This window comes from Balaenoptera musculus, chromosome 1 (assembly GCF_009873245.2).
Source record: "Balaenoptera musculus isolate JJ_BM4_2016_0621 chromosome 1, mBalMus1.pri.v3, whole genome shotgun sequence".
Taxonomy (NCBI): Eukaryota; Metazoa; Chordata; class Mammalia; order Artiodactyla; family Balaenopteridae; genus Balaenoptera; species Balaenoptera musculus.
In genome coordinates, this window is record NC_045785.1 from 28,987,600 (window position 1) to 29,001,637 (window position 14,038).

General features: G+C 53.8%; 2 protein-coding genes across 4 annotated transcripts; both read left to right on the forward strand.

Moving 5' to 3' along the window:
* Window positions 1-4,035: 4,035 nt before the first annotated feature.
* TEKT2 (tektin 2) lies at window positions 4,036-7,774 on the forward strand. 3 transcript variants are annotated; one of them, XM_036869205.1, is made up of 10 exons: window positions 4,036-4,076; window positions 4,850-5,061; window positions 5,145-5,270; window positions 5,448-5,653; window positions 6,163-6,306; window positions 6,382-6,496; window positions 6,680-6,787; window positions 6,913-7,056; window positions 7,218-7,297; window positions 7,465-7,774. In XM_036869205.1, the coding sequence occupies exons 2-10, from the start codon at window positions 4,906-4,908 to the stop codon at window positions 7,667-7,669; spliced, it is 1,284 nt and encodes a 427-aa protein (XP_036725100.1). In that variant the 5' UTR covers window positions 4,036-4,076; window positions 4,850-4,905; the 3' UTR covers window positions 7,670-7,774. The 3 variants fall into 3 exon arrangements, with proteins under 3 accessions (XP_036725100.1, XP_036725119.1, XP_036725110.1); XM_036869224.1 differs by having other exon boundaries at window positions 4,044-4,076; window positions 4,873-5,061; window positions 7,465-7,669; XM_036869215.1 differs by having other exon boundaries at window positions 4,055-4,076; window positions 4,853-5,061; window positions 7,465-7,669.
* A 558-nt stretch (window positions 7,775-8,332) lies between these two features.
* ADPRS (ADP-ribosylserine hydrolase) lies at window positions 8,333-13,789 on the forward strand. The gene is made up of 6 exons (XM_036829742.1): window positions 8,333-8,576; window positions 11,064-11,160; window positions 11,446-11,653; window positions 11,755-11,939; window positions 12,277-12,377; window positions 12,952-13,789. The coding sequence occupies exons 1-6, from the start codon at window positions 8,363-8,365 to the stop codon at window positions 13,242-13,244; spliced, it is 1,098 nt and encodes a 365-aa protein (XP_036685637.1). The 5' UTR covers window positions 8,333-8,362; the 3' UTR covers window positions 13,245-13,789.
* The last annotated feature ends 249 nt before the right edge of the window (window positions 13,790-14,038 follow it).

The window sequence follows — 14,038 nt, forward strand, 5'->3', positions numbered from 1 at the left end:
AGGCAGATTCTCAACCACTGCACCACCAGGGAAGCCCAGCCAGTCCCAATTTAAAGCAGAAATCTTCTAATGTGACACTAAATTGCTGTTGCTTGAAAAACATTTTCACAATCACAGTTCTCACTTTTCTAAAATAGCAATTTCCAGAGGGAAGACCAGAGTTCAATTTAATAGTAAAATACAACTTTGCTGTCATTTGCCAAGCACATTAATAAGCTATTTAGAACTTAACTTTGGTTATCTACATACGACAAAATGAAGGTAAGGGGGCGGTGCAGGGGGGAATCTCCAAATTTGTACTTTGTTTTTCCACTTAAGAGGGTAGAAAGGCCAAAATAGAACAGCTTTTAAGACATTCAGTTTTACATTTCTGCATATTGGAAATAACCTGACATTTTAGCATGCTTCTAAACAGAAAAGGGTGAATAAAATCATCATTCATCCTCTGAATTGTCTTTATATTTTTCCCTTAGATTTAAATTTAATTGAAAACAACCTCACATCAACACCAAAATAGGAACTACTATTTTGTTAGAAATTGCCCTCTTGGAAGAGAAATAAAGAAAGATAATTTACCTGAAATCTTTCCGGATAAAAAGTCGTTAACGATCGTGGAGAAACAATCCAGTATTTAATTAGTCTGTAATATCTACAACCATCAAGAAGCACAATAGCGTATTTCAGTAGGGAAGACTTGGGAGATGGAGCACCACATAGTACTGTATCTGCCTCTAGACATTGGAAGTGCACGCTAAAGAAAGATAAGCCTTCAGGCAACAACACACGAAGTAAGCTGTGCAAATATACACCTCCAAGAAAGGCAATACAGTTTTAACTTCAGTAGCTAGATGTGGGTATGGATACCTTATCAAGATATTTTTCATATTAGAAAAAGATCAGCTGACCAAGTATTAACTAAAGTACTTTTAAACACTGTCCTAATTCAGTAAAAGGGGTACACTCTGAGGATTTTAATTATTGGAATTCACTAAGTAAGGTAATCTATGACATTTACTGGGAGGAGAAAATTGAGAAGAACAGAGAAGATGCATACCATAACACTTCACAGATTTTGAGAGAAAATAGCTTGTTATTGCCAGGGCACCTCATGTCTCCTTTGGCTAAGTTTTAATCACTTAAAAAATTACAAGTTCATATTCTGCTGTTTCATGTTTTTATTTTCACATTTAAAAAAAATTTCTTGCTTCCTTGTCTACATCTCTAGGATCCTTTTTAATCCACGAGAATGTGGAATGAATAGTTAGGTTCTTTAAATCTGAAGAGAGAAAGCAGCCAACTGAAGAATATTACAACTAGACACAAGTCGTGGACATTATCTTCCTGTTTATAACGTTCATAGGAGAGGTGGCAGCTGTATCTAACAGCAACATTCCCAGGGTAATGCACACATGAAACAGAGAAATGATATACACTTCTGCTACAAACTGAAAGTAATGCACTTCATGAATATAATGTGTCTGTCCTGTGTGAGTATTGCTTTGAGCAAATGGGGCTCCTCGTATATGAGTCCACATTTGACCAGATGACATCAAAATCACAAAACACAGAGCTAAAACTGCCCATAAATTTTTGTTAAAAATAAATTTCCTATTCCATTTCAATACATACACAAGTCCACCGATGAGAGCCAAAGATATCCCTAACTTGAAGGAATAGTAATAATGTATAGGCTTCCTGGTTCTGACATTGACCATCCATCTCTCAGTTCTCTCGGCTACCCACGTGAACATTTGCTGCGCTATGATAACCCTCTCTTTGAAATTATAAATGTCATCTGCTTTAAATTCACTTTTAGCAGAAAAGTGGAGGACATTCGGAACTAACATCACCTGGAGCATTTCAGAGACCTCGGGGTTTTCATCAAAATCCACCATAGCAAAAAATACCTTGTTGCTGAATGCACTGGAGAATTGCCAGGAATCTGCCAAGATCTGAAATTCTTGAAGAGCAAGTTTGCATGTTACACATAATCTAAACTTCTGGAGAGTAGTAAACAGCACAAAAACAGAGTAGTTTCTTGGTTTTTCTAATACAAAACGATTGAACATGGCATCATTCATTCTTATCACTCTGTTTTTCTGAGTCCAGTCCATCAGCTGTCTGACCTTTTCTGCTAATATCTTCTTCCTTTGGCCAGGATGTGCAGGAGCCTCGGGAGTCATGAACACCAAAACCACCACCATGGTCAGAGATACACGCCAAAGCCACCACCATTCTTCCATATTTGTTTACTTCTTTTTTGTTATGTTTCCAAATATCTATGCCAAAATCTTATCATTTCTCCCGGCAAATAATTTGTCCAGGACCTTTTAGTTTTCTGTCTTCTTTAATCCTAGTAAAAGAGCTATATCACAAATTCCCATGCATGTCTGGTTTATGAGCCATGTATTAGAGTTTAGAAAATACTCTGTGAAAAAAAAAATTCTGTGATCAAGGAAGTCTTGGAAATGTTCCAGTCTCAGTCTTTCTGCAGAGTTCCAGACTCACATTTCTAACTGCCTGCTGGACAGCAATACCTAGATCCACCACAATCACCTCAAACTACTCAAAAGCCAACCTCATCATCCCCTTGCCTACCAAGCCCTGGGTTCTCTGCCTCTCTTCCCACTGTGACCCCATCCCACCAATCACTGAGGTTTTAAAACTGAGGACTCTTCTTGGACTCCTCTCTTACCCTCCATCCATCAAACCAGAACTTAGCCTCTGGAGCAGACTGCCTGAGTTTGGATCCAGGCTCTCCCACTTAGATTTGTGACCCTGGGCACGTTCCTCACTTCTCTATGCCTCAGTTTCCTCACCTGTAAGACGATGGTGGTCATAGCATCCATCTCCTAGGATTTTTCTGCACAGCCCTCAAAGAGGAGCAGGCGGGCAAGCTGGGCATAGCATCCCTGCCTTCCTCTTGTTGTCCAGCGCCACCACTAGAGGCAGTGCGGAGTCGTAACTGAGAGAAGGTAGAGCTGGGGACCAGATGCATCTGGGTTTCCATCCTTACCAGTCTCTTCAGTTACTGGCAAAAATGGGGGTAATGCCTACCTCACCTATTAGTTATGTACATTACCTGTCAACATCTTCCAATGTCTAGAACGGTACTAGCACGGTTGATTTTTTTTTTTCCTTCTCCTTTTTAGAGAAATGGTTGGATATTGAGCATTACTTCTAATACCTGTTACCTCTCCCAGGGGCGTGTCCTCTCCAACTACGATAATCATTCCTTCTATGCCGTCAAGCAGATGATGAAATTATTGGGAAAGACAGAATCAGTAGAATGTGTGTAAATAATGTTAAATATATACACATTCTGGGAAGGATACCTGCTGGAGAGTGAGCCTGACCAGGAGATTACTTTGGCTTTGTACGGTACTTTTTTTTTTTTTTTTTTTTTGCCATGTCGCCGCGTAACCTTTATCAAAGTAAAGATTTTTATTTTTTTTAATTAATTTATTTATTAGTTATATTTGGTTGTATTGGGTCTTCGTTGCTGCACGCGGGCCTTCTCTAGTTGTGGTGAGCGGGGGCTACTCTTCATTGCGATGTGCAGGCTTCTCATTGCGGTGACTTCTCTTGTTGCGGAGCACGGGCTCTAGGCCGTGCGGGCTTCAGTAGTTGCAGCACGTGGGCTCAGTAGTTGTGGCTCGCGGGCTCTAGAGCGCAGGCTCAGTAGTTGTGGCGCACGGGCTTAGTTGCTCCATGGCATGTGGGATCTTCCCGGACCAGGGCTCGAACCCGTGTCCCCTGCATTGGCAGGCGGGTTCTTAACCACTGCGCCACCAGGGAAGCCCCAAAGTAAAGATTTTTAATTTGTGAATGAAGTGAACGCGATATCCTGATGCCCTCTCCTCCCCACCCTCTTGCAGCACCAGCCCCGTCGCCGGCCCTTTCCTACCCGGAAGGCCTCTGGCCCCAACGCCGCCGCCGCCGCCGCCGCCGCGCCGCCCGGCGGTTATCAAGCTGAACGCGGGCTGTGATGACCCGGGCGCGGAAGGGGTTGCCTAGCAACCGGGGGCGCTTAACAGAGGAGCCGGCGAAGGGAGGCGGAAGTGCGCGCTGGGAAGGTGAGAGGAGGAGGGGACAGGGGTGGGGAGGTGCTCACCCCCTCCCGCTCCTTTCTCTGCGCCGGGGTATTAAACTGAAGATGACTATCCTGGGAGGGGAAGGGAGAGATTGGGCTGGGAACTAGACAGACCACAGCTCCTCCCGCTGGGGCCCCTCACACACCCGCTCCTCCTCCTCCAGCAGAGGGCAGAGGGAGGGAATGTGATCCAGGTGGGGAGGCGACCAGCCCCCCACCCCCAATTCCCTAGTGCCAATTCGAAGCCCCTTCGAAACAAGCCGGTCCTCTCTGGATGGGGACAGGGCTTCTTCTCTTAGATCCCGCAGGGTCCTAGCCCAAGGCTGGGGCAGGGAAAACAAAGAAAGTTCCACAGGACTTGGTTACTGGAAGTAGCGGTGGAAACTGGATTAAGGGCTATTTTTCCTGCTACCTGCCCACCCCCCTCCACCAGCCCCACTGAGCACTTGGCACTACACACACACACACACATGCACACACACACGCGCGCACACACATACCGAGGAACCCCATTATCCCCTTTCACCTGCTCCAGGACCTGAAGGGTCCAGCAGTTTGTGTCTGTGGATGGATGGGTGGGAGGAAACTTAGTTAGTGCCTCACACGAAGTTGAGTGTAGGGAGAGCTGTTCCCAAGCAGGCTTCCAGCAGGAAGGGGCTTGGAGCAAAACGGACAGGAGCACGTCCTTTGGAGGGGCTTTGATCCAGGAGGGGCTTTCCTCAGTGGTCTCCTGCAGCCTTGTTTGCTCCCCCCCAGCAGAGGTGGGTGTCTTGGAACAGGCCTGGGGTCCCTGAGCCTTTGGCTCCTGCACCATGGCCACGCTGAGTGTCAAGCCCAGTCCACGCTTCCGGTTGCCAGACTGGCACACCAACAGCTACCTGTTGTCCACTAACGCTGAGCGGCAGCGAGATGCCTCACACCAGATCCGCCAGGAGGCCCGGGTCCTCTGCAACGAGACCAACAATCAGGTCGGGGGCCGGAGCCCAGTTGGGTGGGAAAGGGATGGCCCCCAACTCCCGACAACCTCTTTATCTGGCTCTGTCTCTTCCAGACCATTTGGGACGAACATGACAATAGGACTCGACTGGCAGAGAGGATTGATACTGTCAACCGGTGGAAGGAGATGCTGGACAAGTGTCTGACGGACTTAGATGCTGAGATCGACGCCCTGACACAGGCAGGGAGCCAGGGCAGGGTGCCAGGAGACCCTGCCTGCAAGGACCTCCCTCTCCCTCCCCTCTTCCGGGTCAGGGTATTTGGTGGCATGTCCATCTGAGTCACTTGGCCTAAGTGGGGATGAGAGCTGCTTCCCAGCGGATGGCCCCACCAGCCTCCTGTGCCCTCTCTTTTCTAGATGAAAGAGTCAGCAGAGCAAAGCCTGCAGGCCAAGAACCTGCCTCTGGATGTGGCGATTGAGTGCCTGACCCTGCGGGAGAGTCGGCGTGACATTGATGTGGTGAAGGACCTCGTGGAGGAAGAGCTGCACAAAGAGGTAGAGGTCACTGAAGCCACCAAGAAGGCCTTGCAACAGAAGATCAGCCAGGCCTTTGAGAAGCTCTGGTAAGAGAGAGATATGTCATTCGCACGTTCACCCGCCTTTGAAGGCTGTGTTTTAAATGTAGAACATGTGTATCATGGGTAACAAGTCACTGGCTCTCAGGCCGCCTTCTGCCCCTGCTGTGCCCATGGCAGAAACCACTCACCCACTGATCGTAGCACTTTTTGCACCACCCGGACGTGGTCTCAGAATACTTCTCATGAACCTGCTCTAGGCAGCCATTATCAATTTATTGGAAGCATGAGAGATGAAGCCACCACCCTGACTTTCTGGGAGTGTGAGCCTTGTGAGTGTAGCTACTGGAGTGTGCCCTGTGGGTGTGTACAAGCACTTGGTGCCATAATTTTGTCTGTGGGGAGCTCATCCAGCTGTGCCCATATTTGTCTCAGCTGCAGCGGCAGCTCCGTTGTCACCTCAGCTTTCCCATCCCTCCTTGTCCCTTCAGTACCATGGGGGCTGCGTTCCAGGGCCTTGGAGGTATGGCTCCTGATCCAGTCTGTTCTGTCCCCAGCCTCCTGCAGGAAGTCCGACAGCAGCTGAACTCTGACCATCGGGGCAAAATGGAGACACTGGACATTGACAGAGGCTGCTTCTCTCTCAACCTCAAGTCCCCGAACATCTCTCTGAAGATTAATCCCACACGTGTCCCCAACGGGTAAGAAGGGCATTTCATTCAGTCTCTCTTCCTCGCTGCAGAGGCCATACTCTGATTATTTCCTGCCACCTGCAGCTCCACCACACTCCAGCAGTGGGATGACTGCAGTCAGTTCAACAAGAACCAAGCAGAGGCTGAAATGAAAGGGGCCATAGAGCTGAGGGAGGCCATCGCCCTAACTATTGCCAAGGTGACTGACCATTCCCCCTACCCCGATCCTCCATGGCTAAGAGATGGCCCCAGCATGCACTCAAGCCCTTGTCTTTTGTTCCCTGTCAGCCGTGTGGCATCCCACCCCTCACCTGAGCGACATCCTCAGCTGGCCAGAGCTTATACCCTCCCCTTGCCCTCCCCGCCTACTTTCTGTCCTCAGACCAACAACGAACTGGAAGCCCAGAGGGTTGCAACGGAATTTGCCTTCAGGAAGCGCCTGTGGGAGATGGAGAAAGTGTACAGTGAGCTCAAGTGGCAAGAGAAGAATGTGAGCCTTCTCCGTTTGGTCTCCTGGGGCCTGGACTTCCTGCTGTGGGATGAGGAGCCTGATGCCCTGCCAGGAAGCCCTGGACTGGGTGCACCAGGTGGAGACCAGTCACTCTGTCCCTGCAGACCTTGGAGGAGATTGCCGAGCTGCAGGAGGACATCCGGCATCTGGAGGAGGATCTGCGCAGAAAGTTACAGAACCTGAAGCTATGCCACACCCGGCTAGAGACCAGGACCTACCGGCCCAACGTGGAACTCTGCAGGGACCAGGTACGAGGGCATCCCGGTGGGGCACGGGCCCCCGGCTAAGGTTCCTCAGGATGCCTCACTCCCTGGTGGAGCAGGGGTGCTGACGCAGGGCAGCCCCCAGACCCGTGGGCAGAAGGAGAGTGTGGCTGACCTGGACTCCCAACCTGCCCCTCTGCCTCCAGGCACAGTATGGCCTCACTGAGGAGGTTCACCAGTTAGAGGCAACCACTGCTGCCCTGAAGCAGAAGCTGGCGCAGGCACAGTAGGTTTGGGGAGTGGGCAGGAGGGGCGGGGAGACACCTCCCACCACTGGGGTCCCTTGCTGCCTGCCAGCTTCCCTGCTGTCTTCCTGACTCAAGGCTGGTGAGCTCAGCCCTGACCTCCCAGCCTCACGCCGGCGGTGGTGGGTTGTTAATCCCTCCTCCCCAGGGATGCTCTGGACGCCCTGTACCAGCATCTGGCCCAGCTGCAGGCTGACATCGCCTGCAAGGCCAACTCCATGCTCTTGGACACCAAGTGTATGGACACCCGGCGGAAGCTGACCATGCCGGCTGAGAAGTTTGTGCCGGAGGTGGACACCTTCACCCGCACCACAAACCGCACCCTGAGTCCACTCAAAACCTGCCAGCTGTAGCTAACCTAGCGAGGGGGCTGAGGGAGGAGGGGAAGGCTGGTGGAAAATGAAAGAGGGAGGGCAGTGGAGAGAACGAATCTAATAAAGGTCGGGGGGTTCTCAGTCCAGACGGTTCTTTGCTACCCCTGCATGTAGCCAGCGGGGAGAGGGCTCTTGGCTCTCCTGTGCACGGAGGAGCAAAGATGGGGACATCATCCCTCAAGCTCCATGTTCCCAATCCCATGCCCTTCTCTGGGCTCGGCCAGCACCCTGGGCTCCAGCGCCGTGACCTCTAACCAGCTCTGTCCCAGCTGGACCCTTGCGTGCCCTCTTGACGCCTAGGGGAGGCCCAGACGGGGCTAGGGTGACAGGGGGAGGGCTTGGGGGTGGCCACCCCGGACTGAGTGACCCGAGCTGGGCTGCTGTGGCACGGCTGGCCGACCGTGAGGGGCAGTGGCCCGAAGGTCCGCCTCAGTGCGCAGCCCTCGGGAACCCTTTAGTGGCCGTCCCGCCCGGCTGTGACGCCGTTTACCGGTCGGGGAAACGCGGGCTAAATACAGAAGCCAGGCCCAATCGAATGAGGGCTGCGGGACCGCCCCTTGTCACCCGCGGGGCAGCTGCGACTCCGGGCCGCGGGGCGGCGCTGTGGGGCCGGGGAAGCCGCGCGGTGGGGCGCGCGCGGGCCGCACCGGAAGTGGCGGCTGGTCCGCGCGGATGGCGGCGGCGGCGGTGATGACGGCGGCGGGCTGCGGAGGGGCTGGGGCGGCCCGTTCCCTCTCCCGCTTCCGAGGCTGCCTGGCGGGCGCGCTGCTCGGGGACTGCGTGGGCGCCGTCTACGAGGCGCGCGACACCGTCGACCTGACGTCAGTCCTGCGTCGGGTCCAGGACCTGGAGCCGGACCCCGGCTCGCCGGGGAGCGCGCGGACAGGTGGGCGGGGCCGGGCGCACTGGGCACCGGGGAGCCCCGAGGGACTTGGACAGGGAGGGGACAGCGGCCGGAGGGGCCCGATCTGCACGACCCGCGGGCACCTCGGATTCAGCGTGTCCAAATCCGAGCCCCGTCTTCACACGTCTCGCCCCGAACGTTTGCCAGCCCGGGGCTTGGCTACACAGACCGCCCAGCCGTTCAAGCCACGCCTAGATTGCGCCTAGTCCAATACTTACGCCCCTGCCGATTTTACCCATTTTACGCGTTTTACCCGGGTCTCCCGAATCAGTGGGCCACCAGTCCCTCTCCAGGCAGCTGGAGTGCACTTCTGAAAGCAGATCTTATCGCGGCCTCCCCTCGTGAATCTCTGCAGTAATTTTCCATTACCCTTAGGACAGAGCCAAACTCCTTAATGTTCCCTACGTGGCCGGCCCTCACCTTCGTCTCCAGTTTCACCTTATACCACCCTTGGCCTTGCTGTCTGCGCTGCACTTCCTCTCACTTCGTGCCTCCTCTAGCTCAGGCCTTTGCATGTACTGCTGTCCCTTTGCCTGTAATGCTTTCTCCCCTCTGCCTCTCCCTCCCTGTGCAGTCAACTCATCACCCAGATCTCAGCGCAGTATCACGGCTGAGGATGATTCTTCTTGGAGAGCATGTAGAATAGTAAGAAAAAGGGGCCACACCCGGAACCCTGGAGGAGGAAAAGGAGCTAGAGAAGGAAACAGTTTATAGGAAGAGAAGCAGGGGAGATGGGTAACAACAAAACTCAAGAATTTCAAGATGAAGACACTGGTTACTGGTGTGAGGCTACAGAGAGGTTAAGTGGGGGGAAGTCTAGACTTAGAAAAGCATTTTCAGTAGAAGGTTGAACCTTGGAAGTTAGATTTCAGTGGGTTTAGGAGGAAATGGAAAAGGAGAAAATAAGAGTATGTTTGGTATGAGGGGAAGGAGAGAGATGAGCTGGGGCTGAGGTGAAGACAGGATGGGGGGGGACAGTTCATAATTTCATTTTTGGTTTGATGTTAAGATGAGGGGAAGACATTTTAGGCTGAGATTTTAGGACCCTTTGGGTGCAAGTGGCAGAAAACCCAACTCAAAATGGCCTGAGCAAAAAGAGAATGCATTGGCTGGCATCACTGAGAAGTCCAGGGCAGGTCTGGCTTTAAGCAGAGCTAAATCAAGCCATCTCCTCAAGACTCAGTTCCTCTGCTTATTCAGATCTGCGTTCTTCTGGGTGGGCTTCACTCTGGCAGACCCTTCCCACGGGGTGGCCCTCAGCAGCTCCCAGCTCAGCATCTCTGGCAGAGGAAGTTTCTCTTTTCAGTGGCACCAGCAGAGGTCTCTGGTGGAGTCTCACTGGCCTGGCTTAGGTCACCCGTCCATCCCTGAAACAGGGAATGGGGTGCTGTTTGGCTGGGCTGGAGGTGGCATTGGCTCCATCCCCTATCATCTGGACTGGGAGTGGGAGAGAAGTGATTCCCTGGGGGAAAGCAGGGTGCAGGGACCGATCAAAGGGAGACCGGGTGCTGCTGTATCACAGAAGGAGGAGTTGAGGAGACAAAGGAAGGACAAGGTCCCTGGGGAACTGGGCTCGGGGGGCACTTCAAGAGGGACCAGTCCCTCTGAGGACAGACTGGAGAGTGTGGCTGTGAGTAGGTGCCTGTGAGCCTCTCTTCCTGGTGCAGTAGGGGGTGGGGGCTCCTGAGAGTGAAAGGGGAGGAGAAGGCAGGGTTGGGGCTTGGGATACACAGAGCAGGGTGGGGATGGGGGGCGAGGGCAGAGGGCAGATGTGAGGAATAAAAAGGGGCTCACTAGGGAGTATGCTTTGTTCTCTGTAACTGTCTCTTCTTCAGATAAAACCAAGTCCTTGGCCCTAGCTCACTTATAGCCTATTTGAGAAGCTACCACATAACCAATGGTGTGTGTTAGAAGTGCCAGAGCAGTAGACTCGGGCACCCAGAGGAAGGAGACAGGGCCAGAGGAGGGGGGGGGGGAGCAGCCCCACCTGGGAAGGACTTGACCCAGGCTCCAGGATTGGTTCTGAGGATGTGGAGAGGAGCAGTGGGATATAAGATGGGTGAGGAAGGGCGGGCTTCAAATGGCCAAGGCAGTGAGTTTGGACCTCATCCTGAAAGCAATAGACAGCCATCTGAGCAGGAGAGTGAGATGAGGAAAGTGATATTCTACTCTTTTTCTGGCTGCACATATAGGTTGGGCTGGAGGGTGGGGAATATGCAGGAGATTTGAGAGGCCCAAAGCAGGTCCATTAAGACTGGAGATGCAGTGATGGCAGCCAGAAGGGGTGGAAGGTTTTCCTCCAGAAATCAGCAGGACATGTGACTGACTCAGAGCCCTGGAAACTGGATGGGAGTGAGAGGCTGACTTGAGGCCTTCTGGAAGTAGTAGATAAAAGGAGTGAGTGGGAGGCCAAAGCCGCCACCCTCGAGCCCTGCAGCTTGATCTCCGCCCCCCGCCCTGTCCCTGCAGAAGCACTGTGCTACACAGACGACACAGCCATGGCCAGGGCGCTGGTGCAGTCCCTGCTGGCCAAGGAGGCCTTCGACGAGATGGACATGGCTCACAGGTGAGGGCAGTGGTCCTGGGGTGAAGCAAACCAGGTGGGCAGAGTTATTGCACCCCTTGACCAGACCAGTGACATCCGTGCATGACGGGACACCCTCCCTGCACACCCCGCCACAGGACACTCCCTAGGGCAGCTGCAGCTTCCCAAGCTAGAAGTGACAGCACCGCTGGCACAGGCTCCTGAGGTCCCCAAGGATTCCTCTTTTCCCAAGCCAGCCAGGTTTCTTCTCTCCCAACCCTGGCAGGCATCTCTTAGATCATTACACTGTCCCCTTCTCTCCCCTAGGTTTGCTCAGGAGTACAAGAAAGACCCTGACCGGGGTTATGGTGCTGGAGTGATCACCGTCTTCAGGAAGCTCCTGAACCCCAAGTGCCGTGATGTCTTTGAGCCTGCCCGGGCCCAGTTTAATGGCAAAGGCTCCTACGGCAACGGGGGTGCCATGCGGGTGGCCGGCATCTCCCTGGCCTATAGCAGTGTCCAGGATGTGCAGAAGGTAGTTAGGGCTGGCTGGCTTCTGGACACTCTCGTCCCTCCCTCCCTCTGCAGCTTGGGTGCTGTGACAGCAGGTCTTTGCCTCCCTCACCTTTGCCCTAGTTTGCCCGGCTCTCGGCCCAGCTGACACACGCCTCCTCCCTGGGTTACAACGGTGCCATCCTGCAGGCCCTGGCCGTGCACCTGGCTTTGCAGGGTGAGTCGTCCAGTGAGCACTTCCTTGAACAACTCCTGGGCCACATGGAGGAGCTGGAGAGTGATGCCCAGTCCGTGTCAGATGCCCGGGAGTGAGTATGCGGGCTGGAGGCGGGCTGGAGGCGCATCTGTGCATGTGCATGCTGGTGGGGTGGCCCTGCCTCAAGCTGAAACCTTCCTTCTTTAATTGCAGGCCCTAAGGAGGGGTGGGAAGAAGCCCTTTGCCTTGGCTGTGCCTCAGGGCTCTCCAGGTCCCAGAGAACAAACGGGGCGGCTCACACCTCGCCCTTCCCACTTCTTGCCCTGACACCCGTGCCTAAGTGTCAGATGCCCACGTCCCTGCCTCGCCTTCCCATGCAGCCCTTCCCCCTCCTGCCTTCTCCACCCTGCTGGCTCCGACCTCCCTGAAATCTCGCCCCCAACCCACAGGTTGGGCATGGAGGAGCGTCCATACTCCAGCCGACTGAAGAAGATTGCGGAGCTTCTAGAGCAGGACGCAGTGACCAGAGAGGAGGTGGTGTCCGAGCTAGGTGGGTAGCCCCCCCACCCGTCATCCTTCAGGGTCAGTCTTGGGCTCAGGGGTGCCTGGAGTCACGCCTGCCGCCATCACACCTTTGCCAGGGTTGCTGAGACAGCAGAGCCATGTTCTGTAGGGTCCTTGGCAGGCTGCGAGCACAGCACCCTCTTGTTCTAGGGCGACAGTACCCTCAGCCTTAAAGCTAAACATCCCAGAAATGGCAGCCGGCCGCTAGTTTTTTACAGCTAATGGTGATAACTGATGTTTATTCATACTGTGTTCTGGGCACTATGCAGAATGCTTTACCTCTAGGATGTCATTTCACCCTCACACCAGCCCTGCGAGAATTCCTAACTTTATTCACTCTCTACACGAGGAGCTGAACCCAAGATACAGCAATCACACAGCCAATAGGTGGGCGAGCCGGGATTTGAACCCAGGTAGTCTAACCCCAGAGCCTGTGCTCTTAATCGCAGCCCAACTTGAAGCTGAGAGTGTTGACTTGTGGCAGGTGGCAGGAAGCCTGGGGACATGTGGGGCTCGGGAAGGGGGGTGGGTCAAGTTCCCATAATCTGGCTTCCCCACAGGGAATGGCATTGCTGCCTTTGAATCTGTGCCCACTGCCATCTATTGCTTCCTGCGCTGCATGGAGCCCGACCCCGAGATCCCCTCTGCCTTCAACAGCCTCCAGAGGACTCTCGTCTATTCCATCTCACTTGGTGGGGACACAGACACCATTGCCACCATGGCCGGGGCCATTGCTGGCGCCTACTATGGCATGGAACAGGTGCCAGAGAGCTGGCAGCAAAGCTGTGAGGGCTATGAGGAGACTGACGTCCTGGCCCAGAGCCTGCACCGGGTCTTCCAGAAGAATCTGTGAGGGCCACAGCTGCTGGGGCTCTGCCATACCCAGCAGGACCAACTACAGCTCGGATTGGAAACCCTGGGCTCCCTTAGGCTTGGCTCCCTGCCTCGGTCTTCCTGCGGTGTGGCTGGAGTGCACCCTTGGGGCTGGGGACTCCTTTGGGGAGGTCACTGAACAGTGAGGGAGGGACGGGTGCCTTCTGGTGCTGGGTTCCTGGCTTCTGCAGAGCCTCGGTGCTCCTGGCTCCTCAGTCAGACATAAGGGACCGGGGCAGGTTTTATTTTGGAGCAGTACTTGTGTTTTCCTTTATTATCTAGGACATGGGATTTGGGGAGGTGGAAATGATCTGCGGCATCATTTCTCCTTGTTAGGATTTAACCAATTTGCCAGGATGCCTGCCTTTGACCGCACAGGGCCCCCGAGCGCCAAGTTTATACGGATCAGGAGGTGGACACGTGAATCTAGCTGATCTAGGTGCACACCTGGCCCTTGGCTGTCATGGGTCTTGTTAACAGCTTCCAGACAAAGTTACAGAGCAATAAACAGTTCTTTAAATCCCACCACTGTTTCCTGTGTTTCTCCTCTGCCCTGAACGGATTCTTCCCCCTTTGCCCTTCTGTGCCTGTGCCTCTCTGTCTGGGCCTCACTCTCCTAGGAGCTAGGGACCCAAGCTGCTGGCTTGTGGAGGCATATTCCTCCAGCTGTTCAGCCAGGAAAAGCAGAGCAGGCGTGGTTTGGTGCTTCTTCCTGTTGGAGATCCCTCACAGTGGCCCAGGCAGCGGGCAGGAACAAGGCAGACTTTCCTGCTC